Below are 23,251 nucleotides of genomic sequence, written 5' to 3' on the forward strand. Positions count from 1 at the left end.
ATGAACTATATATATATATATTTTTTAATATGAGATGAAGAATAAAACAGAAAATTTTTCTTTTCAGAACCGGAAAATGCTTGAAGTGAATCAATAGCTGAAACAAAAAACGAAAGAAGGAAAGAGAGAGGACGTAATGAAGTATATGTAGCATTCTAAAATGAAATTCAATGGAAGGTTGTTGGGACAGAGGCGAGCATCGTTCGTGAATTGCAACATAACCTGATTTCTTTTTTTCTTTTTTTCTTTCAACAAGGTGACAGAAAATTCAATTAGAAATCAATTCAGGGGAGGCCGTGCTGGCACCGCTCCGCTGAAGACTTTGTTCTGATTGGTTTACTACTCCTCTTGGTGGCAATGCTGGCAGTGCTGCATCGCTCCGTTGAAGACTTCTTTCTGATTGGTTTGCTACTCCTCCAGGGGGCAGCGCTGGCAGTGTTGACGTGGTGACACCGCTGGCACAATTACTCCAGGTGGCAGCGCTGACGTGGTGACGCCGCTCCGCTGAAGACTTTTTTCTGATTGGTTTGCTACTCCTCCAGGTGGCAGTGCTGACGTGGTGGCACCGCTCTAGTAAAGACTTCCACCAGTTGTAGTAACTCCGGGGGTTCTTCCCTTTCACTTGCTTCTGCCTGTACTTCCTCCAGTTGTACCCCGTCATCCGATTCCTTGTTAGATTTCAAGGGGAAAAGTATCTCAGCGTCATCACAATTCTATTACATAAATTTCATACTTTCCAATAACTTAGACGATCTAAAAAAATAGTTAGGAGTTCAGGAAATTTTCTTTCAACTTGCACGATAACATTGAAACCTTCTAAACTCATTTTCACTCTCTCAATGACAGGGCAAAGAAACAATCATATGGTACGCGTTAGATACAATCAAGGTCCACAGAGATGCAGGACATAAGAGTATATTTCAAAGAGGAAAAAAGTTGTTGCAATTAGGGACTGACCTCGACATTGCTGACTATGGACTTTGCATCAGGAACTGGTGGTGGCTGTAGAGAATGCTCTGCAAGGCGAGGCTGCAAGGATGACACGGATGTCAATCTCTGTTGCTGAGAAGCCTGACAGAAACAAAAAACAAGCATCTCAAAATTCTTCCTTAGTAATTGCTTGTCTGAGTATGGAAAAAGGTAAAGGTAAATGCTAGAGAGTTGAATCATCAAAATATACTAGCAATTGACGGTAAATTTCATCTTTCATAAGATGGCTAGCATGTATTTTTAGGTGGTGTTTGGTTTCATAGTAGGATTTTAGAATTGTAATTTTGATTTTGATTTTGAGTGGTATAAATGGGGCCCACCCTTTGACTTTGTAAGAGTTATATTGTTTTGTTGTGGGAAAAAGTAATATAAATGGGACCCACTCTTTGAGTTTGTATGAGTTATTTTGTTTTGTAGTGGGTAGAATTAAGTTAGAATTGTGATTCTAAAATACAACTCTGAAGCCAAACAGAGCCTTACCCTGATATGGGTGATCTTTACCTGCAATTGGGATGACAGCCGAATATGTTCCTCCATTATCCCTTGCGAGCTCTGGCTTGGTTCGGCATCACCTTCAATCGACTTCTCTTCTGAACCTCTCCTTTTGAACAGACTTCCCTTTTGAGCTGTCACCTTCAACAGACTTACCTTCCAAGCTCTCAAAAGATGATATAATGCTTAATGTGAGTGATTTCTCTTCTGTTCCCGCACAAAAGAAGAATAAACTGCAGGTGTCAGCTAAATCAAGGATACTACTGAATAATTCAGAATATACAGCAGAGGCAGAAGCAGCACAGCAAAAACACTGATGCGAAGAAACGAATTTTAGATTGAACTGGAGCAGAAACCCAGAGTAAGCAGAAGAAGTGAAGAAACAGTAATCGGAAAATTCAAGAAACAGCTAGACCAAGAAAGAGCCAGCAACGCAAGATACGAGTGATTTTGGATACTGGACATTGAGGAGAAGACCATTGAGCTAAACTACAAATGGATTATTTCTGACCTTTTATTTTTGTCGAATGTTTATTGCCCACTTTTTCTATTGAGAAGCTCAACGGTGGGCAATAGCAGAGGCTAATCAGTTCCAGCTCTGGTGCCATGCGCAATCCATGAGAGATGCTCACTAGTCGAGGCAAATAATGCAGTGACATCTTCTTCAACTTGGGTAGGAAACAAGAGTTCTCATACAGGGTAGAGTCTTCACAGGTCACCAAACTCGTAACATCATCACAGTCTTCGACGGTCAGCTCCTCTAAGTTAGATAGATCGCCAAGTAATTCTGGTGTGAAAATAATGGCCAGCTGTGGACATGTTTGCAAGGTCAAGCATTTGAGATTGCAAAAGCATTTTCTGTATGGTCCTGTGAATGTTCCTCTTAAGCTCTTCATGTAATATATGTAGAGAAATTCCAGAGATCCAAGAATATGCCCAGCAAAGGAGTATTCGGATACTATCTCGCTATTGCTCTCTTCCTCGGAGAAATCAAACCCATCAAGGAGGTAGCGAATCTCATTGCACTCACCAATGATACAACACTTCAGTTGCTGCATATTCTCTATCCCAAATTCAGATAGCTTAGTCACAGTAGCGTGGCGATCCAAGAAAAAAGCAGTTGAATGGTGGAGCGCCTTCTTAATATCAGTGGGGGCACCCACACCATTTACGTACTTGAGGCATCTGTCCCACCGTTCGAGCTCATACTGAAGATCCTGAGGGAATCGGGACATGATGCGATTTGCATGACGGCCCACGGTAAACCTGAAACAATCAATTGGCATGCTGTACCGATTGAAGTTCATGAGATGTTCCACATACGGGACGTATAGCTTAAGTGTGTTTAGCATCCTCAAGCCACAAATTTCGTCAAAAATAGCTTTTATACATCTTTCCCACCTCTTATCCTCTGGATCCACATCAATACTCAATTCTTCTAGCTTAGATAAAGCAGAAATAGTCCCTTCAGGAATCAACACAATTGGTTCACTCTCGTTCCTTTCAGAGTTAATGTCACCACGGAATGACAGTTCCAGGCATCCAAGGTTGGTTAGTTTCACAACCTCCTCCGGTAGATTAAATATCTCTGTCCCATGAAGATCTAGCACCTCCAGCTGTTTGAGTTCCCCGATTTTCGGAGGCAAAACTGTTAGGAGCTCGCAATGGTTTAGAAAAAGTTTTTTGAGAGAACATAACCGGAACAAAGATTCAGGCAATGTCTTGATATGAGTTCTGGATAAGTTCAGTACTTGGAGAGCAGGCATATGCTCAAAAAAGGTGGTAGGAATCGTTCTGAGTTTACAGTTCCTGTGCAGGTATAGTGCTTTCAGTGTCTGGCACCGTGGGCCTTCAGGCAGCTCAGTTACTTGACTCTGCATTAAGTATATCTCTTTGGTGCTTCAGTCCATTTTAAACCTGCTTGCATGAGCATAGTACCCCGATCTTCTAGCTGAGTTCCTAAATTCATCGCCTGAGATTGGGCTGTTGACCCGTAAGTCCTCACAACTTTCTGTACCTTTTTCAACTGTCTTAAGACCACCAACCCGACTGGATGTACCTGCACAGAGAAAATATACATTATATCTGTTTTTGGCTTCAATGTAGAAAAGTGAATTTTGGACTAGTTCACGAAGCTAAATCAATGGACGAAAAACACAAAAGCATGTTAATATTGGTAAAAGTAAACCTTATTTAAAGAAATACGTGTTCTTTTTTCAGCGAAACCTTACCGCGTTTTGGAGACAATTCAAGCAATCGACTCTCTCTCTCTCTCTCTCTCATAAAAGGCCTTTGCTGCGGGTTCTCATCCATAGCACATTTTAGCCAACTTTACGACTTCTTTGTCTCCCCCTCCCTGCAGAAGATAAAAACAAAATTGAATGGATTAACTCAGATTGAGATATTTTAGGCGAGAGAATTTCTCAAAGGAACAAAACAAAATTAGGAATTTGGCTGTTGTGAAAGATACTATACTCTTCCTTGTTTCAGAAGATCTCGGCTTGGAGAAAATTCGATAAATCTTATTGGTCTCACTTTCCCCTTCCGGAAACTTCGCAGACGGCCCCGATAAACTCGTTCCTTAATCGAAATAGGCCGACTGAGAGATGGGCCATCCGGCCCAACAAAAACCGGGCCAGTGGGCTTTCTTGCTTCTGCCCTCCCCAGTTCTCTTCGTCCTCCTCCTCCTCCTCCTCGGTTTTTACCAAATTAAGGTTTAGGTAATTGCCAGCCTCTCACTATGCTCCTGATGGTATTTTCCTTCTCTTCCTCCCCGATATCGTGCGAGACTGATGAAGTATCTGGTCTGTATCCTGCTTCCACTATCCTCTTCTCAATGCAATCGAGCATCTTGTAAATCTCCAAACAACGCTCGTAGTTTTACTTGCTTTTCGCTCGATCATCAGCCCCCTGACTCTAACAACATCTGCCCATTTCCTTGCTTTAGCGTATATATTGGATAATTGCACATAATGTCCGTTATGGAGGGGGTCCAAGTTAATCAGTTTATTACCAATCTCTTCACCCAACTCGACTAAGCCATGGACTTTACAAGCACCAAGTAGCCCACAGGACAGGGTCTGCAGAAACCTTCATGCTCTCGATCAATTCGATGGCTTCATGAATATGTCCAGCACGACCCAAAAGATCGATCATGCAACCATAATGCTCCATCTCGGGCTCGATCCCATATTTTTCTGTCATCAGCTCGTAATATCTTCTACCTTCATCAACCAACCCTGAACGACTACAGGCACTGAAGACCCCAACAAAGGTCACACTTGCTGGTTCCAGGCCTTCGTCCAGAAAACTCTCGAATAGGACAAGAGCCTCCCTCCCGAGTCCATGAGTGGCTAATCCACAAATCATCGCATTCCAGGTCCAGATATTTCTCTTACTCATTTGCTCGAACACATATCTCGAATGCTCGATGGACCCGCATTTCGCATACATGTCCACTAGAGCTGTTCCGAGTGGTACAGTCATAGGGAAATTCAACGAATCTATGATAGAGTGAACCAAACGGCCCTGCCAGAGCAGACCCAGCTGAGCTGAGGCCGAGAGGACCGTCACCAAGATCGCCTCATTAGGCCTCAGTAGATCGCTCTCTCTCATCTTTCTAAAGCACTGCGGCCCTTCTTCGAGCTTCCCATTCTGGACGTAACCTGTGATCATCGCCGTCCAAGAAATTACATCCCTCTCTGGCATTTCATCGAACATCTTCTGCGCAACGTCAATCCGCCCATCCCTAGCAAGCCCCGTGATCATTGCGTTCCACGTGACAACGTCCCGGCTTTGACCCGATTCATTGAACACCTTACACGAGCTCTCGGTACTAGAGCAGGCACAGTAGAAATGGACCAAACAGTTCCTTATGAACACGTCCTTGCGAAACCCGAGCTTCACCACATGGGCATGGACCTGCATTCCTTCGCCCAAAGCTCGGGCCTTTCCACAGGCCTGCAGCAGGAAAGTGAATGTGTGCTTGTTGGGTGCTACGCCGACGCTACCCCCATGAATCGAGGCATAAAAGGACACCGACTCGAGGGGGGATTCACTGCGAGCGAGGCAGCGGATCAGGTTATTGGCGGCAAAAACAGATGGTCGGGGGAGGGACCGGAAGACGGAGAGAGGGTAGCGAGCCGGCGGGGTTGACTGGGCGAGGGAGAGGAGGAGGAGGAGCCGGCCGATGACATTGGCGTCGGCGGCATGTCCCGAGAGGACGAGTCGGACATGGGACTGCTTGATTTGGGGGAGCGAAGGTTTTGGCGGGAGAGATGAGGGAAGGGCCGTTGGTTTTGGTCTTCTTCGGAACATAGCATTTGATCACCCCAATCCCAACATAGCTGTGACAATCACTCACCATATGTTCTACATGAGAAATTATTACGTAGACTTAGATCGCTACATTAGAAATGGACTAATCAAATAAGAGAATTATACTTGTTACTAAATCAAAAGACGACACATTCATTATTTTAGAAAGAGTTCAAATCTTCGCAATTTCAAAAATTTGCTCCTGCTCGCTCTTGCTCTACCATCTTTTTTCTGCAGTTGTCGACTGCCGTCACATGTCCCTCCCCCATCACTCACTCTCCATCCCCTCATCACTCTTTCTCTTCCATCTCTCTCCTTCATCTCCTCCCTGTAGTTGTCGACCGCCGTCACATGCCCCTCCCACCGTCAGGCTCCCTTCCCTCGGCCACCTATCTCGAATTTATCTTGGACTCAAGGTTCTTTCGACCTCGATTTTTGCGCTTTCCTCGCCGGAGGGAATCAAGGTCGAAGGAAGCCTGAGCTTGTCGTAAATTCGAGGAGGAAGCTGAACCCCTTTTTAGTGGCAGAGTAGAAAGGAGACAAGTGTGCTTCCTAGACACATAGAGTTCGAGAGGAGAGGGGTGTGATGTTATGGCTATGCGAGCTAATACTGGATTGCCAAACAATCTGCATCAACCTTCGAGCTTAGACAAATTCATTCAATTTGAATATAAGTAATAATTTCTTGTTATGCATCATATTTTGTTCATGTCCTTTTGGATTGGATCAAATAAGCATCGATCGGTTGAAACCCGGTTCAGGTATCAAAACAAGTGCTAATTGTCATTTTCAGGTTCCGGCCGGCGACCGATGGATGACGATTCTTTTCCAGAAACGACAGTCAGAGTGCCGGACTCAAACACTCTCAAAAGACCAACTCTAAGCTCATAAATCAGTAAGAGCAGGTGAATGTGGCATTTATTCGTTTGTTTCAACCTCGACATACTTTTTCTTTGTTTCGGCGTGTGTCCGTCTGGGCATGGTAGACTCGGCCAAGACGCGGTTTGATATATATATGTAGACTAATTCCAAGTACAACCCTTCAATTAGTCGGATTCCTTTAATATGCCCCTAGCGATGATCTTACTCAGTTAGACTACAACTTCAGCTATCGAAGGCTGGCTCTTGGGACCGTCCTCGAGGCAATGGCATCCAAGGTTCCACATCGAGACCCGTATGGGCATATTTGACTTATTAGCTGCAGGACCCTCTCTTGTCAAGCCGAAATCCGATATTTTTGGCATTATAATCCTGCAGCAACACAAACTCATCAGATTTGTAACTCGCCATTATTACTATGTAGTGTGTACTGCTAATATGAACCACAGAATACAAACTAAATCAATGTGGCCCTTCCTAATCACTGCAGATTGGGGGCTGTGGACTGATAAAATTGGAATTAAGACAGTCCCGTGCATGTTGAGCAAGATAGACAGAGAGAGAAAGAGAGAGAGATCGAGGGCAGTCTAATCTCTTTAATTTCCTACATGGCGATCGACAATCTCATCACAAGAACTACCAAGGAGATCGACAATCTTGTCACAGGTACTAGCAAGAAACCTCTCCCTTTCACCACTGACCGGACCGGACGGAATCTCATGGGTTCTTATCTTCGGAATCCGTTGCTAGCCATTTTGGAAGTGGCGGTTTAAGGAGATATTCGACCCTTAATTCACTCGCCCTTGTGCAGAAGCAGGTATAATCTTCGAGGTGGTTAGGCATTTCGCTAGTGCAAACGTACTTGATGAGGATCGGAGACGTCAGGTTCTCAAGAAATTCTTATGTCTTACGGATATAAGAATTATTGGATGATCTATAATTGGATATTATTTGAGGTGCATTTACTCTAAATATTACTATTTGTATCAAGATTAATGATGGGGTCATTAGTGTGATATTGATTTCCATGATGATTCTTTTTCTTTATTTGTTATCATATATACACACATACTATACTATTATAAAGTTTTTTTTGGGATTTTTTGGGTGAACTTTCTCTTTGGTTAAAAATTATGATTTATACAATATATAATAAAAATCGACAAAAGGGGAAAAAATGGAATCACGTTTTATCCGATGTAACGCACAAGTCCCACGATTAGTGTATAAAAAAACAAAGTTCCAAGCTAAATTCTCATACTGCAACATCATCAAAAATATAAAACGAAACTTCCTCACGTCGCACAACCTCACTTATGAATTAAGAAAATTTTTGTATATTTTATCATTAATTATGCAGTAGAATTTACAGACTAAAAAATATTATATTTTGAAATATTAGATATATGATGAAATATATACTAAAAAATTTGATATACAATGAAAAGATAACATACAAATCTTATATTATAAGAATATAAATTGGAGAATGACACTGTAAATCCTATAAGTTTGTTGTTCATGCAATTTTGGTTCTATAAGTTTCACGCACGGCAAATTAGTCCTATATGTTAGGTTCGTAAGGCAATTTTAGTCCATTCCGTGACTAATTGTTAATCGTGCTGACATGAGCACTAATGTTGTTAACTTTGTTCACATGACAATTCGTGATTGGAAAAAAAATTTAAAATATGTAAATTTTGGAAAAAAATTTTAAAAAGTAAAACCCTAGCCCTTGACGGCTAGGGTGTTATTGGGTGCCAACGACCTCGTTGGAGGTGAGGGGTTGTTGGAAGGGTCCCCCTCTTCTCGGTGAGGTTGCCAGCTATCCAGAAGGAGTTGGCGACCTCGTTGGAGCTGAAAGGTGGCCAGAAGATGCTCCTCTAACCCTCGACAACACCCTAGCTCGTCAAGGGTTGGGTTTTAGAATATTTCCGGCCACCCCTCTTCTCGGTGAGGTTGCCAGTTGTCCAGAAGGAGCCGACGACCTCGCTGGAGCTGAAGGGTGGCTAGAAGGTGCTCCTCTAACCCTCGACAACACCCTAGCTCGTCAAGGGTTGGGGTTTGAGTTTTAGTTTTAGTTTTTTTTTTTAAAATTTGTATATTTTTATTTTTTTCAGTCAATTACGAATTGTCACGTGGACAAAGTTAATCGTGTTAGTGTTCATGTCAACACCGGTTAACGGAATAGTCATGAAATGGACAAAAATTACCTTACAAACCAAACATATAGACTGATTTACTATGTATGAAACTTATAGGACTAAAATTGCCCGGACAACAAACGTATAAGACTTGCAATTTAATTCTCCCGAATATAAGTAAATTTATGGGTGTCGCTTGATGCAAGTGTGTTACGTTATAGTACTATATATTTATATATAATGGAATCTATACATATAATCCTCATTTTATAAATATATATATATATCATATATTGAGATTTAGTCTACTATTACCGATTATATATAAGTCGCATACATCTATAGTGCAACTTAGATATTATTTCTTGAGATAAAATTTTTATTACATTTGATTTTTTACATTTGATAGGAAATGTCCTTATTAATCAGTATAACATTTGCACTATATATAGTGTACGCGTTTATTCAATATACTAAACACTAATATCTTACATTAATTTGGTCGAATCATAAGACTTCACTAGTTTTTCACTGATTTCTGATTGATTTGCTACCCCAGGTGGCAGTGCTGCCGTGTTGGCACAGCTCCGCTGAAGACTTTCTTCTGATTGGTCTGCTACTCCTCTAGATGGCAGTGCTGACGTGGCGGCACTGCTCCGCTGAAGACTTTCTTCTGATTGGTTTGCTACTCCTCCAAGTGGCAGTGCTGACGTGATGTCACCGCTCCTCCGCTGAAGACTTTCTCCCGTAACCTGAGCCCTGTCAACTGACTGGCTGCCTCCACCACGGCCAACCGGAGGGTCGTGGTTATGCTTCCCTTCGTAAGTCGTGATCACGGCCCTCATATCGTGAGCTGCTCTCTCCACGAGTTTCCTCACGGGGCAGCCAGCGTACGTGCACTTGTAGTAGCTCCTGCAGGCAAAAAAATCCGAGTGGCCAGAGGGCAAGTTAGAAATCTAAATGAAAAATCTTTTGGATTTGCAAGGAATTCCTAAAAAACCGAATCGAAGGGTCGGAAATTTGGTCACCTTGGGTTAGGGTTTCCTTTGACAACTTTCTGCCCATATTTTCTCCATCTATACCCATCATCCAGGATGTCGATTTCGCTCGTCGTTTGGACCACGATTCTGGGTTCCTTCACAGCACCCGAAACGTTTATATATTCATTCGCGTCCTTCCTGGCAAACAATCCACAGAAACATAAAACATGTGAACAAATAATCGTAAAGAACTGTTCGTATGTTTTGTTTATACAAACTGGGGAAATTCATAAACAATTGTTAGGTGTCTCACCATCTCTTGGCCTCGGATTCGCTTTCACTGTCATCTCCAACTGAATTACTCACTTGTTCAAACTCCTCGTTGCCCATCAAGACCGAAGAATCCTCTTGCACGGTGACCGACTGATCAGAGAACTCAGAACTTGTATGAGCATGGGCTTGAATCGCCTGAGATCCCTTCCTTCTAGTTGACTGAGGCTTGGGATGGTTATGAGTCCCCTTATACACTATCTCCGTAATCTGCCCATCTTCTGAGGACCTTTCAACCTTCTTCTTTGTCGAGCAATTCGGGTATGTGCACTTGTAGTAACTCCGGGGGTTCTTCCCTTTCACTTGTTTCTGCCCGTACTTCCTCCAGTTGTACCCGTCATCCGATTCCTTGTTAGATTTCAAGGGAAAATGTATCTCCGTGTCATCACAATTCTATTACATAAATTTCACACTTTCCGATAACTTAGACGATCTTAAAAAATAGTTAGGATTTCAGGAAATTGTCTTTCAACTTGCACGATAACATTGAAACCTTCTAAACTCATTTTCACTTTCTCAATGACAGGGCAAAGAAACAACCATATGTTACGCATTAGATACAATCAAGGTCCACAGAGATGCAGGATATAAGAGTATATTTCAAAGAGGAAAAAAGTTGATTTAATTAGGGACTGACCTCGACATTGCTGACTATGGACTTTGCATCCGGAACTGGTGGCTGTAGAGAATGCTCTGCAAGGCGAGGCAGCAAGGATGACACGGATGTCAATCTCTGTTGCTGAGAAGCCTGACAGAAACAAAAAACAAGCATCTCAAAATTCTTCCTTAGTAATTGCTTGTCTGAGTATGGAAAAAGGTAGAGGTAAATGCTAGAGAGTTGAATCATCAAAATTTACTAGCAATTGACAGTAAATTTCATCTTTCATAAGATGGCTATCATGTATTTACCCTGATATGGGTGATCTTCACCGGCAATTGGGATGACAGCCGAATATTTTCCTCCATTATCCCTTGCGAGCTCTGGCTTGGTTCGGCATCACCTTCAATCGACTTCTCTTCTGAACCTCTGCTTTGACTAATCTCCTTTTGAACAGACTTCCCTTTTGAGCTGTCACCTTCAACAGACTTGCCTTCCAAGCTCTCAAAAGATGATATAATGCTTAGCGTGAGTGATTCCTCTTCTGTTCCCACCCAAAAGAAGAATAAACTGCAGGTGTTAGCTAAATCAAGGATACGACTTCAGAACATACAGCAGAGGCAGAAGCAGCACAGCAAAAACACTGATGCGAAGAAACGAATTTTTAGATTGAACTGGAACAGAACCCCAGAGCAAGCAGAAGAAGTGAAGAAACAATAGTAGGAAAATTCAAGAAATAGCTAGAACAAGAAAGAACCCGCAACGCAAGATACGAATGATGCTGGATACTGGACATTTAGGAGAAGACCATGGAAATTCCAATTGAAATGGAATCTCCTTTCGTCTCTTCCGGTGGTGGAATTGAGCTAAACTACAAATTGCAAGGAAGCTCAAGCTTTTCAGATGGATTATTTCTCACAATCACACTTTTTCAAAAACTTCCAGGCACAGCATTCTTATTGACATCCTAACAAACTTGGTTTTGACTTTTTCTGGTAAAATAATTGGGTAATAAAGAGATTTAACTTGCAACAAATGCAAGGAACATATCACAGGAGAAACAGACAAGCATAAAATCCAGGAAAAAGAAATACTATTCTTCCCACCAAATGCTCTAACCTTTTATTTTTGTCGAATGTTTATTGCCCACTTCTTCTATTGAGAAACTCAACATTGGGCAATAGCAGAGGCTAATCAGTTCCAGGTCTGGTGCCATGCGCAATCCATGAGAGATGCTCACTAGTCGAGGCAAATAATGCAGTGACATCTTCTTCAACTTGGGTAGGAAACAAGAGTTCTCATACGCGGTAGAGTCTTCACAGGTCACCAAACTCGTGACAACATCACAGTCTTCAACAGTCAGCTCTTCTAAGTTAGAGAGATCGCCAAGTGATTCCGGTGTGAAAATAATGGCCAGCTGTGGACATGTTTGCAAGGTCAAGTATTTGAGATTACAAAAGCATTTTCTGTATGGTCCTGTGAATATTTTTTTTAAGCTCTTCATGTAATATACATAGAGAAATTCGAGAGATCCAAGACTATGCCCAGCAAAGGTGTATTCGGATACTATCTCGCTATTGCTCTCTTCCTCGGAGAAATCAAACCCATCAAGGAGGTAGCGAACCTCATTGCACTCTCCAATGATACAACACTTCAGTTGCTGCATATTCTCTATCCCAAATTCAGATAGCTTAGTCGCAGTAGCGTGGCGATCCAAGAAAAAAGCAGTTGCATGGTGGAGCACCTTCTTAATATCAGTGGGGGCACCCACGCCATTTACGTACTTGAGGCATCTGTCCCACTGTTCGAGCTCATACTGAAGATCCTGAGGGAATCGGGACATGATGCGATTTGCATGATGGCCCACGGTAAACTTGAAACAATCAATTGGCATACTGTACAGATTGAAGTTCATGAGATGCTCCACATACGGGACGTATAGCTTAAGTGTGTTTAGCATCCTCAAGCCACAAATTTCGTCGAAAATAGCTTTTATAGATCTTTCCCACCTCTCATCCTCTGGATCCACATCAATACTCAATTCTTCTAGCTTAGATAAAGCAGAAATAGTCCCTTCAGGAAACAACACATTTGATTCACTCTCGTTCCTTTCAGACTTAATGTCACCACAGAATGACAGTTCCAGGCATCCAAGGTTGGTTAGTTTCACAACCTCCTCCGGTAGATTAATTATCTCTGTCCCATGAAGATCTAGTACCTCCAGCTGTTTGAGTTCCCCAATTTTTGGAGGCAAAACTGTGAGGAGCTCACAATGGTTTAGAAAAAGTTTTTTGAGGGAAAATAACTGGAAGAAAGATTCAGGCAATGTCTTGATACGAGTTCTGGATAAGTTCAGTACTTGGAGAGCAGGCATATACTCAAAAAAGGAGGTAGGAATCGTTCTGAGTTTACAGTTCCTGTGCAGGTATAGTGCTTTGAGTGTCTGGCACCTTGGGCCTTCAGGTAGCTCAGTTACTTGACTCTGCATTAAGTAAATCTCTTCGGCACTCAGCCACTTCTCGGGCGTTGGTGCTTCAGTCCATTTTAAACCCGCTTGCATGAGGATAGTACCCCGATCTTCTACCTGAGTGCCTAAATTCATCGCCTGAGATTGGGATGTTGACCCATAACTCCTCACAACTTTCTGTACCTTTTCAACTGTCTTAAGACCACCAACAAGACTCGATGTGCCTGCACGGAGAAACACATTATATCTGCTTTTGGCTTCAATATAGAATTATCATTGGTCATATCTGACTGATAATCGGCAACCTCAAATGTCCAAGAAATACATTGTTCATGCTGAGATAAGACAGCTCATATGACTCTCCTGAAGAAGCATCACTCGTAACTATATATTGCAGTTACTCGTCAGGATTTCTGCCTGTCTTACGGTACAGTGAGAACTCAGCACCTCAATCTCTGGTTGCTCTACATGTTCCTTAATACACAGTTCACACAATGGAAGCTGCAAAGCATGTTAGCTATGCAAGCCACTGTAGAATTCTGAAACTTTTTGAGTTTTGTCTATCAAAATTTCGACTAAGGAAACAAAGCACAGAAGTAGATGAGCAGATATTGATGTGAAATCTCTCAAAATTGAATTTTGGACTAGTTCATGAAGCTAAATCAATGGACAAAAAACACAAAAACATGTTAATATTAGAAAAAGTTTCACCTTTTCAAATATTAGTAAACCTTATTTAAAGAAATATGTGTTCTTTTTTCAGCGAAATCTTACCGTGTTCTGGAAGACAATTCAAGCAATCAACTATCTCTCTCATAAAAGGCCTTTGCTGCGGGTTCTCATCCAAGCATTTTTTCGCCAACTTTACAACTTCTTTGGCTCCTTGAATAGGATAATTTTCTTTTAATCGTGCATCCATAAGTGCATGTAAACTTCTCTCCTCTTCAAGAAACTCTCGAGTCAATTCTACAAGACCACCCGGTTTTTCTAACAATAACTCCCTCCATTTTCTTCCAGAAATAAGTTCAACAAGGACAACTCCGAAACTGTATACATCACTTTTAGCGGATACCCTCCCTGCAGAAGATAAAAGAAAATTGAATGGACTAACTCAGATTGAGATATTTTATTTTTAGGTGATAGAATTTCTCAAAGGGAAAAAACAAATTAGGAATTTGGCTGCTGTGAAAGACTCTATAGCATAAGAACAGACAGAATAGGGCATGGTCAAACCAGAGCATTTACTCTTCCTTGTTTCAGAAGATCTTGGCTTGCAGAAGAACATGCAACTATGTAGCATCTGACATTATGTAGGAAAATAACCTACCTGTGCGAAAATACTCTGGTGCAATATATCCCAGTGTTCCAACTACTATATCGGAAATTTCAGATTCATAACCTTCCGGTCCAGCAGTCGCAAGGCCAAAGCCAAAGATTTTTCCGTTATAGTCCTATATCATACAAAATAGATACAAGTAAAGGGTAAAGAAACAAGATGCCAGCAGCCTAATACTAAGAAAATATTAGGTGGGTGTGAATCAAATTTATGGTACGCAACTTACAATAAGAGTTTGGTACAGTCCTGTGGAGCCCATAAAAGTTGTTTATTTTACATTTAAGTTGACATTTGATTGAAAATTGCTCAAGCCGCCTTGGTTTGTGACAAGCGTCTAATGTTGCATTTGGTTTCATAGTAGGATTTTAAAATCAGTTTCTGATTTTGAAAAAGAGTAGTATAAATGAGGCTCACCTTTGACTTTGTATGAGTTATGTTGTTTTGTTATGGAAAAAAGTGATATAAATAAGGCCCACTCTTTGACTTTGTATGAGTTATTTTGTTTTGTAGTAGGTAGAGTTAAGTTAGAATTGTGATTCTAAAATAACACTATGAAACTAAATGGTTTTGCCTGTTTCATCTTTTAGTAAGCAAACAAAGCTGCATTAGCATTGCTCATTTTCTGTTTCACCTGAGAATCAAAATACAGAATAAAGTTGATGTATCCTGAACACATAAAAGACACGCTAGTGCACTAACCGAATCTAACAAAATCTTTGATGGCTTAATGTTGCGATGGATGACAGGTCTCTCACTCCTGTGGAGATAAGCAAGTCCTATTGCAGCATCAATTGCGATCTTCATTCTAACATCCCACGATAGTGGGCTCTGTTCTTCTGCAATGGAGAATCAAAAGGTAGCATTGGTGCATGTTATAGATATTTAAAGAGTTCCAAAAAATTGTCCTGGCATAAATAAAAGGGTAACACGAAAAAGTCAAAAAGCATAAAATCACTTTTTTCCAACCGTTGTTATGTAGAGTATGTTCTATATCACAATTAGAAGAATTGAAGAAATTTGAAATATATGTCACTCTCCATACATATAAAAGATCAACGACTAACACAATTACTGATCACCAACTTCTAACCTGAAAATAAAAATTAAAGAAGAAGAGTGGTTGGTGTTTTACTTGAAAATAAATTATCTGCCAGGCTACCACGGGCCATGTACTTGTACATCAGGATCCGATGTTTAGCTTCATAGCAATACCCAATCAGTTGCACCAAATTTGGATGAGAAAGCTTCTCAAAAAGACTGACTTGTGCCTGAAAAGTGAAAGCTCTCAATCTGAACGTGGATTAAGACAAGATATTATTAAAGATCAGACAAGAATTTCAGATGTTCATCATGGTACAATTGGACAAGGTGCTACTATATAAAAGAAACCAAAGAACATTGTGAATGTAAAAAGGGTATGCAGCATCACCTATTGCGGTTTACTTCCACTTTTTCTTTCTTATAGGTCAATTGGGTTAATTGCATAAACACATGCATCAAGCTGGTGTAAACTTCGCATGCAAAAGGACATGAAAGGATTTTTTCTAACTAATAATTCATGTTGAGGATTTAGAAAAGCAGAAATAAGAAGAAAATTGGGATGACAAAGAGTTAATCAGATCTAGTGATAAGCTAGCATAGCTACGTCCATGAATGGCAGTCCAAAGTCTGAGAATTTCAAACCATCCAGCTAGTAAACATATCTGTTCATTTGTAATTATTCTCTGTCCCTTGTTCAGTTCTAATGCAAGTATAATGGCAAAATATATCTGCTCTTTACTTAATTTACATAGAAACAGCCATAGAGGTCTTTACGGAATCACAAAGCATGAGCAGGGTCCTAGTAACTTCAAGTTCAATAACAACTCGTAACTGATAATCCATGCGAAAGGTATTCAGGATTCCAGATGACCTACAAGCCAATTGTCCTTGTCTTGATAAAGTCTATCATCACCATCATAAGTCTTCACAGCAACTTGAAGGGGCTCAGAGGCCACTGGCAATTCCTTAGAGATAAACCCCAAAAAGATTCTGTGATGGCCTGCCGAGATACTCTGCTTAAAATTCCCGGTAATTTTCTTCATTTTCTTATAAGTGAACACAGTTATCAGACTTGCAGTCGAATCTGGATATGAGCTCTTGACTTCTTTGGAGTACATCAATGACGGACAACCATCCTTTTCACGTGTCCATAATGGACCGGAAAAATGAAGGCTAGCTGTAAACAAAGATTACACAGGCAGCATCAGATAACTGATAATGATGTCTGAGAAAATGAATAGCAATATCAAATGAAAAACTATGCCGAACTCCACACACCACAATCCACTGCTGACTATCCTGCAATTAGGAAAACAATGTTTATTTTGTTTTAATAAAATAGAGAACAGAGCCATTCTACATTATATTGAGAGGTTATGGAATGGACTTTGTCTTATGAATAAGAGAAGAGTCAGAAATGGAGGATCGATGCAAAAAAGGAAAAAAAAGGCCCAGAATCTATCTACACAGAAGAAGGAATGGCATCTAATACTTTTCCTAAGGAAAAATAAATTTCACTCTGTGATAATGCTCCTAATGTAAAATTCAACAACGTATTCAAACTACATTTTTAGTCGACAACTTTATCATGAAATTCAAGTGATCAGGTAAAGTGAATCCTAAGAGGACTTTTTAAGATCAGAAACCTAAACTAGAATTTGATTGGCATCAGTTTTTACTGTTATCTGTTGAAGGTCATCGTAGCAAATGCCATGGTTATGTCTATTAAAAAAGAAGAAGACTGCATTAACTTGCCTGAGCTTATTGATCCCGGCGAATATGAATAATCAGATTCCAACATTTCGCCTTCATCAGCTCCGGGACTCATATGTGGTGAGGGGGGACCCGGTCTCAATAAACTCTCTCCACTAACGTCTTTCTTGCCTGTCAGCATGTCAATTACTGTAGACATGTCTGGTCGAAGATCAAGATCATTTTGGGTGCAGAGCAGACAGGTTATCAGGTATTTGTAAGCCTCCTCCCTATCAAAATCTCCCATTATAGCCTTGTCAACCAAGCTCAACAGTTCTCCCATCTTGTGCAGGTCCCAAGCCCTTTCAAGAATATATTTTCCTTCCCCACTTGTGTGTCTTCTCCCACTGACAATTTCTAAGACTAGAACACCAAAGCTGTATGTATCGGCTTCTAATGTCAACAAACCACGCATTGCATACTCGGGCGCCAGGTAACCCATTGTGCCAACAACACGCTCAGTCACACGAGACCTATCAGGAGCGAGAAATGTGGCAATACCAAAGTCTGAGATCTTCGGATTGAGCTCATCATCAAGAAGAACATTTGCTGCCTTAATATCTCTGTGCACAATTCTTACATCATGAAGAAAAGCGAGACCCTTAGCAATACCAATGCAAATTCTACGCCGTACATCCCAAGGGAAATTGATGCTGCGGGGACCACTGCAGAGAAGTGCTTGTGCCAGGTCACCATTCTTAAGATAATCGAAGACTAGAATTCTGTGGTTTGCTTCGACACAGCAACCATAAAACTTAACCAGGTTTTCATGGTCAGTTCTTGCAAGTATGGATATTTCATTCAGGAACTCGCGCTCTCCTTCGGCCGACCCACCAGACACAACCTTTACCGCAATCACAGTGCCATCTTGAAGGGCTCCTTTGTATGTACTTCCGAAGGCCCCTGTCCCAATCTTATTATTTGAACTAAAATTATCAGTTGCCCTAAGCAACTCCTGAAAACTGTATAATCTGGTGCCCCGAATGCCGGACAATAACTCTTCATCAACTTCTTCTCCATCTAAACCAATGTATATACAAAAAGGGCAACACAACAAAAGCAAGCCTCATCACTTGAGCTGAAACATCACATAAAAGAGAGAACAATGGACACCGAGACCGAAAAGGCACAAACCTGGCGATGAATCTTTGGACTGCCTCAACTCGGAATTCCTGCTCCTGGCATTCCCCATTCTACAAATATCAGAAGTAAACACTGTAACTGATCTAATGGCGAAAAATCCCGGTTCCAATCATTCAAGCTAAGGCCAGAGAATCATAAATCTTCGATTTTCAGAAACGTGCAAGCACTAGAAATATAGATTCTCACCAACTGAGACTGAGAGGATGAAGGGATTTAGCTTCTACCTTGGGAGATGGTGAAAGAATAGAACCAGGGGAAGAGGGTCAACGCATCCTCCTGGATTTGACCGGTGCCAGCAGACCTGCCAAAGCCACTCATTGGAGCAGAGCCGAATCGCCCCGTTCTTCTTCTTCTTCTTCTTCTTCCCCTTCCGGTCAGGAGGGCACAACTGGAATTAGGCAGTTGAACAGCTGGTCAACGCTCAAGGGTGAGATTGTCTTTTCGGTACGGCCGGCATTGTAAATTTCAACGCATCCACTCATCCACTCTTCCAGCGAGGATGATTGAAAATTTTCTTTTCAGACACGGCATTCGCACTGTCCCCTCATTCGGACTACCGAATGTGCCCCTCGTCCATCCACTTCAATTTCGAAGCATAAGCGGGGCTTTGTTCGATTCACTTCCCCCTCTCTCTCTCTCTGCAAAACTTGCAAGAAGAATCGGATCAGAGGAGTCATGGGGGCGAGAGTCGGCCATTGAAGCTTAAAGAAGCTTGACTGAGCTATTGTAATTATTATTTGAGTTTCGATTTTGAAGCAAGTGGAGGTAATGATCCCAACCCACTTCCCCATTTCTTGGTCAACTCTTTCTTTCTGCTTCACTATCTCTTGCCCTTGTTCTTCCACAGCGTTCTTTTACTTAAGATTTGCTAGTTGTAGATGTTCATTGACCAGATCATAGATATGAGCTGTTTGAGTGGGAAAAGATGGGCATTTGGTGTTCTTGAGTTTGATCCATGGATTGACAAGTCAGTTTCTTGACATTTAGTTATGCATCACCCTTGTGTACTACCTTGATATCTGCGGCTGCTGCCAAGGAGTTTGCCCCTTTGGCTGGGCGCCTATTAAGGGATTGGGCCCGTCTCCAGCCTAAAAGTTTTTAACTGATAGGATATAGCATCCAATCTCTTATATTTCCTTTGCATATTCCGATGTGGCACTGATTATTATTCTTAACACTCAACAACATATATATATATATATCAGTCTTTCTCTTGAATCTTATCATCAGCCTACCAATTCTGTGATGATTGCTTAAATCTAAAATGCATTGTTGTGGCAGTTATGGCAGAGGCTGTGGTTACTGCAACAGCCTCAGCGGTGGCTGTTGAAGCTTACAAGGACGGGAGAAGCTTATTCGGTTACATTAGCCGAAAGTTCGACTATGCAAGTGCTTTTGAGGACAACTACAGAAGGTTGACTTACGAAGCTGGTAAGCTCTATGCCAGGGGGGACGATGTGAAGGCAGAGATAAATGCAAATAAGACCAAAAGGGCTTCCAAGGAATGTCAACTTTGGATGTGCAGGGTTGAAGAGATGGAAAGCGAGGTCAGCGAGCTGCAACTGAAGTACCAGAAAGAAATCAAACGTCGTTCTGGGTTTCACCGTTTTCTGTCACGATCAAATCTTAGCAGATGCATGGCTAAGAAGTTCGAGGAAGTACATGCTCTCATGCAAGAAGGGAAGCTTGATAATGGGATTCTCGTTGATCGACCACCAGATCATGTTAGGATTCTTGATGCTCCTACCACTATTGATAAGCCATCACTCCATTGGGCGGTCGAAGAGATATTGGGTTTCTTGAGAGAGAAAAACGTGAAAAGAATTGGACTATGGGGTATGGTTGGAACAGGAAAAACTACAGTCATGCAGAACTTGAACAATAATGAGCTGGTTGCCCAGATGTTTGACATTGTCATCTGGGTGACTGTGTCAAAATCTTGGTCTGTGGAGAAGTTACAAGATGCGATCAGACAACGGCTAAACTTGAAATTTGATGGGCCTCTAAACCCTATTGAAACTGCGCAGAGGATCTCAAAAGAGTTGGAGAACACAAGGTACTTGTTGCTACTCGATGAACTCTGGGGATCGATTGATCTAGCTGAAATAGGCATCCGTGATAATATAAAAGATAGCAGGGTGGTGTTGGCAAGTAGATTCCGCCATGTATGCTGTGAGATGAACGTTGATGAGCTCGTTAATGTGAAGCGATTATCTGATGTTGATGCATGGAGAATCTTTGAAGAAAAAGTGGGAAGAGATTTAAAGCTCCCGGGCATTAAACCGATAGCACAACAGGTGGTGAAAGAGTGTGTTGGGCTTCCACTGTTGATTGATCGGGTGGCACGAGCCTTTAAAAAGAAGGACAATGTGCACCTTTGGAGAGATGGGCTGCGGAGCTTGCGGCGGTGGCCAAGTGTTAGGATCCAAGGCATGGATGAAGTGCTTGAATTTTTACGGTATTGCTACGAGGACTTGGATAGTCATGACAAAAAATTCTGCTTTTTGTACGGTGCTTTGTTTCCCGAAGATTGCGAGATTTTTGTGGATTATTTGCTCGAATGTTGGAAAGCTGAAGGATATACTGATGATCCGAAGTTTAGAGATGCTCGAGATAGGGGTCACAATATATTGCATGATCTGGTCAGCGTATCTTTGCTAGAGAGGAGTGAGAAGAGGAAACACATTCGAATGAACAAAGTAATCCGAAGCATGGCCCTCAAAATTTCTTCTCAAAGCAGAGATGATAAGGTTCTGGTGAGAACTTCTGAGGGGTTACAAGAACCTCCGAACGAGGGAGAATGGGGATGTCTTAATCGGATTTCTTTGATGGACAACAAGCTGTGCAGATTACCAGATGAACCAAATTGCGATAATCTCACTACTTTATTATTGCAAAAGAATCGTGATTTGATCGCCATTCCTGATGCATTTTTCTTGCACATGCAAAGTCTTCGTGTTTTAGACTTGCATGAAACTGGGATTACGTCTCTCCCGTCCTCTTTATCTCGTCTGCATTCTCTCAGAGCACTTTATCTAAACTCCTGCGTAGCTTTATTGGAGCTTCCTCCTTGCTTGGAATTCTTACAGCATCTGGAGGTCCTAGACATTCGAGGAACTGGTATTTGTTGTTTGCCTTCTCAGATTGGGCATTTAACTCAGTTGAAATGTTTGCGCATGTCAGTGTCAAATTTTGGCTTGGGAAACCCAAACAAGGGACAAACGAGGATAATGGAAATTAATCAGTTTGGAATTTCAAACCTTTTGATGCTAGAAGAATTGATTGTGGATGTCAACCCTTACAGCAGACAGTTGGATGAGATTTTCAAGATTGTTACAGAGCAGGTGGCTACCTTTCCACGGTTGAATTCTCTGACATTCTTCTTTCCTGAAGTGGACTGCCTTGAGAGGTTTATCAAGACAAGCCCTTCATGGAAGGAAACCCATTTCGCATTTCAATTTTTTGTGGGCTACCATGACTCGCTGAAGTTTCAGATTCTTGATTATTTCGAGTATCAGATACACAGATGCTTGAAATATGGAAAAGGTGAGGGCCAACATCCTGTAATTTCTGAGGTACTTCGAGAGACCAATGTTGTCGAACTGACTGGGCACAGGAACTTTTTAAGCCTCTCGGATTTTGGGATGGAGAACATGAGTAATCTCCGAGGTTGTTGGCTCGAAGATTGTGAGGATATTGAATGTATAGTCGATGGCAATTCAACAAGCACTCTAGCTTTGGAATCGTTGGAGAGGATGCATATAAGTAATGTTCCTCAATTGCGCAGCATATGGAAGGGCCCTGTACAAGCTGGAAGCTTAGGCCAATTAACAAGTTTGATCTTGTACAAGTGTCCTAAGCTAAAGAATATATTCACTGGTGGGTTGATTGAACAACTGTCTCAACTCCATCACCTGAGCGTCGAAGACTGTGACGAAATTGAAGAGATCATTGTGGAGTTGAACAGCCCCAATTTGGACCCAAATACACTCCCCGGTCTGAAAACTATTGTGCTTCAACAACTTCCTGGATTGAGGAAAATCGCCACTAGTAGCTCATTGAGGTGGCCATCTCTGGAAAAGATCAAGATAATTTCATGTCCATTCCTATCAAGGCTACCCTTCACTGCAAACAACGCGAGCAAGTTGAGATCGATTGAAGGGGAGCAAACGTGGTGGGGCTCATTGAATTGGGAAGAAGGTGAGAACAAGCACAGGTTTGAGTCTCTTTGCATATTCGTTTAGTTATCTCCTTTGAGGTAACCTTGTGGTGTGTGTATTTGAATGTTTAAACAAACTTTGTTTTTGGGATTGCGTTTGTAACCATGTATAGAGTATGAATTTTTGAATTCCTGTTGTATAAGCATGACTTCTTGGTCCTTCAATAGGGGCGGGAAGATTGATGTACTAGACTTGGTTTGTAGAACTCTGTCGCTTGTTGGTATTCTGTATGATGGCTGTTATAGTTAATTGACATGTTAATAATAAAGTGGCGGTGTTTGTTGCTCCGGCCAAGATATATCTAGATTCTAAGTCGACGGTGGACTAAACTGCAGTAAACCCGGTTTGCTGAAGCATGCATAACTATTACGTCGCTGAGTATTATGGTTTGAGTGTAGTAAGTTTGATTTTCTTGGAAGATATATAACCTCCAAAAACGTTATCCTCGTCCCCACATCCTACAATTTTGGGTGTCGTCATGGTGGCCCTCCAGTACCAGACTTTTCCATGGTATGGAAGGAGAAGTGAAAGGGGAAGACTGAAGCCAACTCAGCCACCGGCA

At 41.6% G+C, this 23,251-nt stretch overlaps 2 protein-coding genes and 1 pseudogene across 7 annotated transcripts; 1 reads left to right on the forward strand and 2 right to left on the reverse strand.

Annotated features, from left to right (window-relative positions):
- Positions 1-134: 134 nt before the first annotated feature.
- LOC116203778 lies at positions 135-18,929 on the reverse strand. Of its 6 annotated transcripts, none has more exons than XM_031535703.1 (14): positions 18,694-18,895; positions 18,461-18,519; positions 17,330-18,346; positions 16,450-16,751; positions 15,666-15,801; positions 15,233-15,369; positions 14,525-14,648; positions 13,972-14,274; positions 11,850-13,421; positions 11,042-11,274; positions 10,770-10,880; positions 10,116-10,480; positions 9,851-10,000; positions 9,161-9,734 (listed from the first exon to the last, which is right to left on the reverse strand). In XM_031535703.1, exons 2-14 carry the CDS (start codon positions 18,516-18,518, stop codon positions 9,311-9,313), a joined length of 4,932 nt encoding a protein of 1,643 aa, XP_031391563.1. In that variant the 5' UTR covers position 18,519; positions 18,694-18,895; the 3' UTR covers positions 9,161-9,310. The 6 variants fall into 6 exon arrangements, with proteins under 6 accessions (XP_031391565.1, XP_031391568.1, XP_031391566.1 ...); XM_031535704.1 differs by having other exon boundaries at positions 18,656-18,895; XM_031535705.1 differs by lacking the exons at positions 9,161-9,734; positions 9,851-10,000; positions 10,116-10,480; positions 10,770-10,880 and adding exons at positions 135-668; positions 958-1,071; positions 1,471-1,586 and having other exon boundaries at positions 11,158-11,274; positions 18,694-18,929.
- Positions 1,558-7,738, reverse strand: LOC116203786 (annotated as a pseudogene).
- A 59-nt stretch (positions 18,930-18,988) lies between the features above and the next one.
- LOC116203781 (disease resistance protein RPS2-like) lies at positions 18,989-22,987 on the forward strand. Its single transcript, XM_031535716.1, has 2 exons — positions 18,989-19,234; positions 19,751-22,987. The coding sequence occupies exon 2, from the start codon at positions 19,753-19,755 to the stop codon at positions 22,711-22,713; it is 2,961 nt and encodes a 986-aa protein (XP_031391576.1). The 5' UTR covers positions 18,989-19,234; positions 19,751-19,752; the 3' UTR covers positions 22,714-22,987.
- The last annotated feature ends 264 nt before the right edge of the window (positions 22,988-23,251 follow it).

Source organism: Punica granatum, chromosome 4 (assembly GCF_007655135.1).
Source record: "Punica granatum isolate Tunisia-2019 chromosome 4, ASM765513v2, whole genome shotgun sequence".
Lineage (NCBI taxonomy): Eukaryota > Viridiplantae > Streptophyta > Magnoliopsida > Myrtales > Lythraceae > Punica > Punica granatum.

Excerpts from the sequence above, each read along its gene's own strand:
- LOC116203781 (XM_031535716.1), top strand. The coding sequence starts at position 19,753 with ATGGCAGAGGCTGTGGTTACTGCAACAGCCTCAGCGGTGGCTGTTGAA.
- LOC116203778 (XM_031535703.1), bottom strand. The coding sequence starts at position 18,518 with ATGGGGAATGCCAGGAGCAGGAATTCCGAGTTGAGGCAGTCCAAAGAT. Across the intron at positions 10,481-10,769 it reads CCATAGTCAGCAATGTCGAG|GAATCGGATGACGGGTACAA; the intron begins GTCAGTCCCTAA and ends AAATCTAACAAG. Across the intron at positions 10,001-10,115 it reads GAATCCGAGGCCAAGAGATG|GAAGGACGCGAATGAATATA; the intron begins GTGAGACACCTA and ends ATTGTTTGCCAG.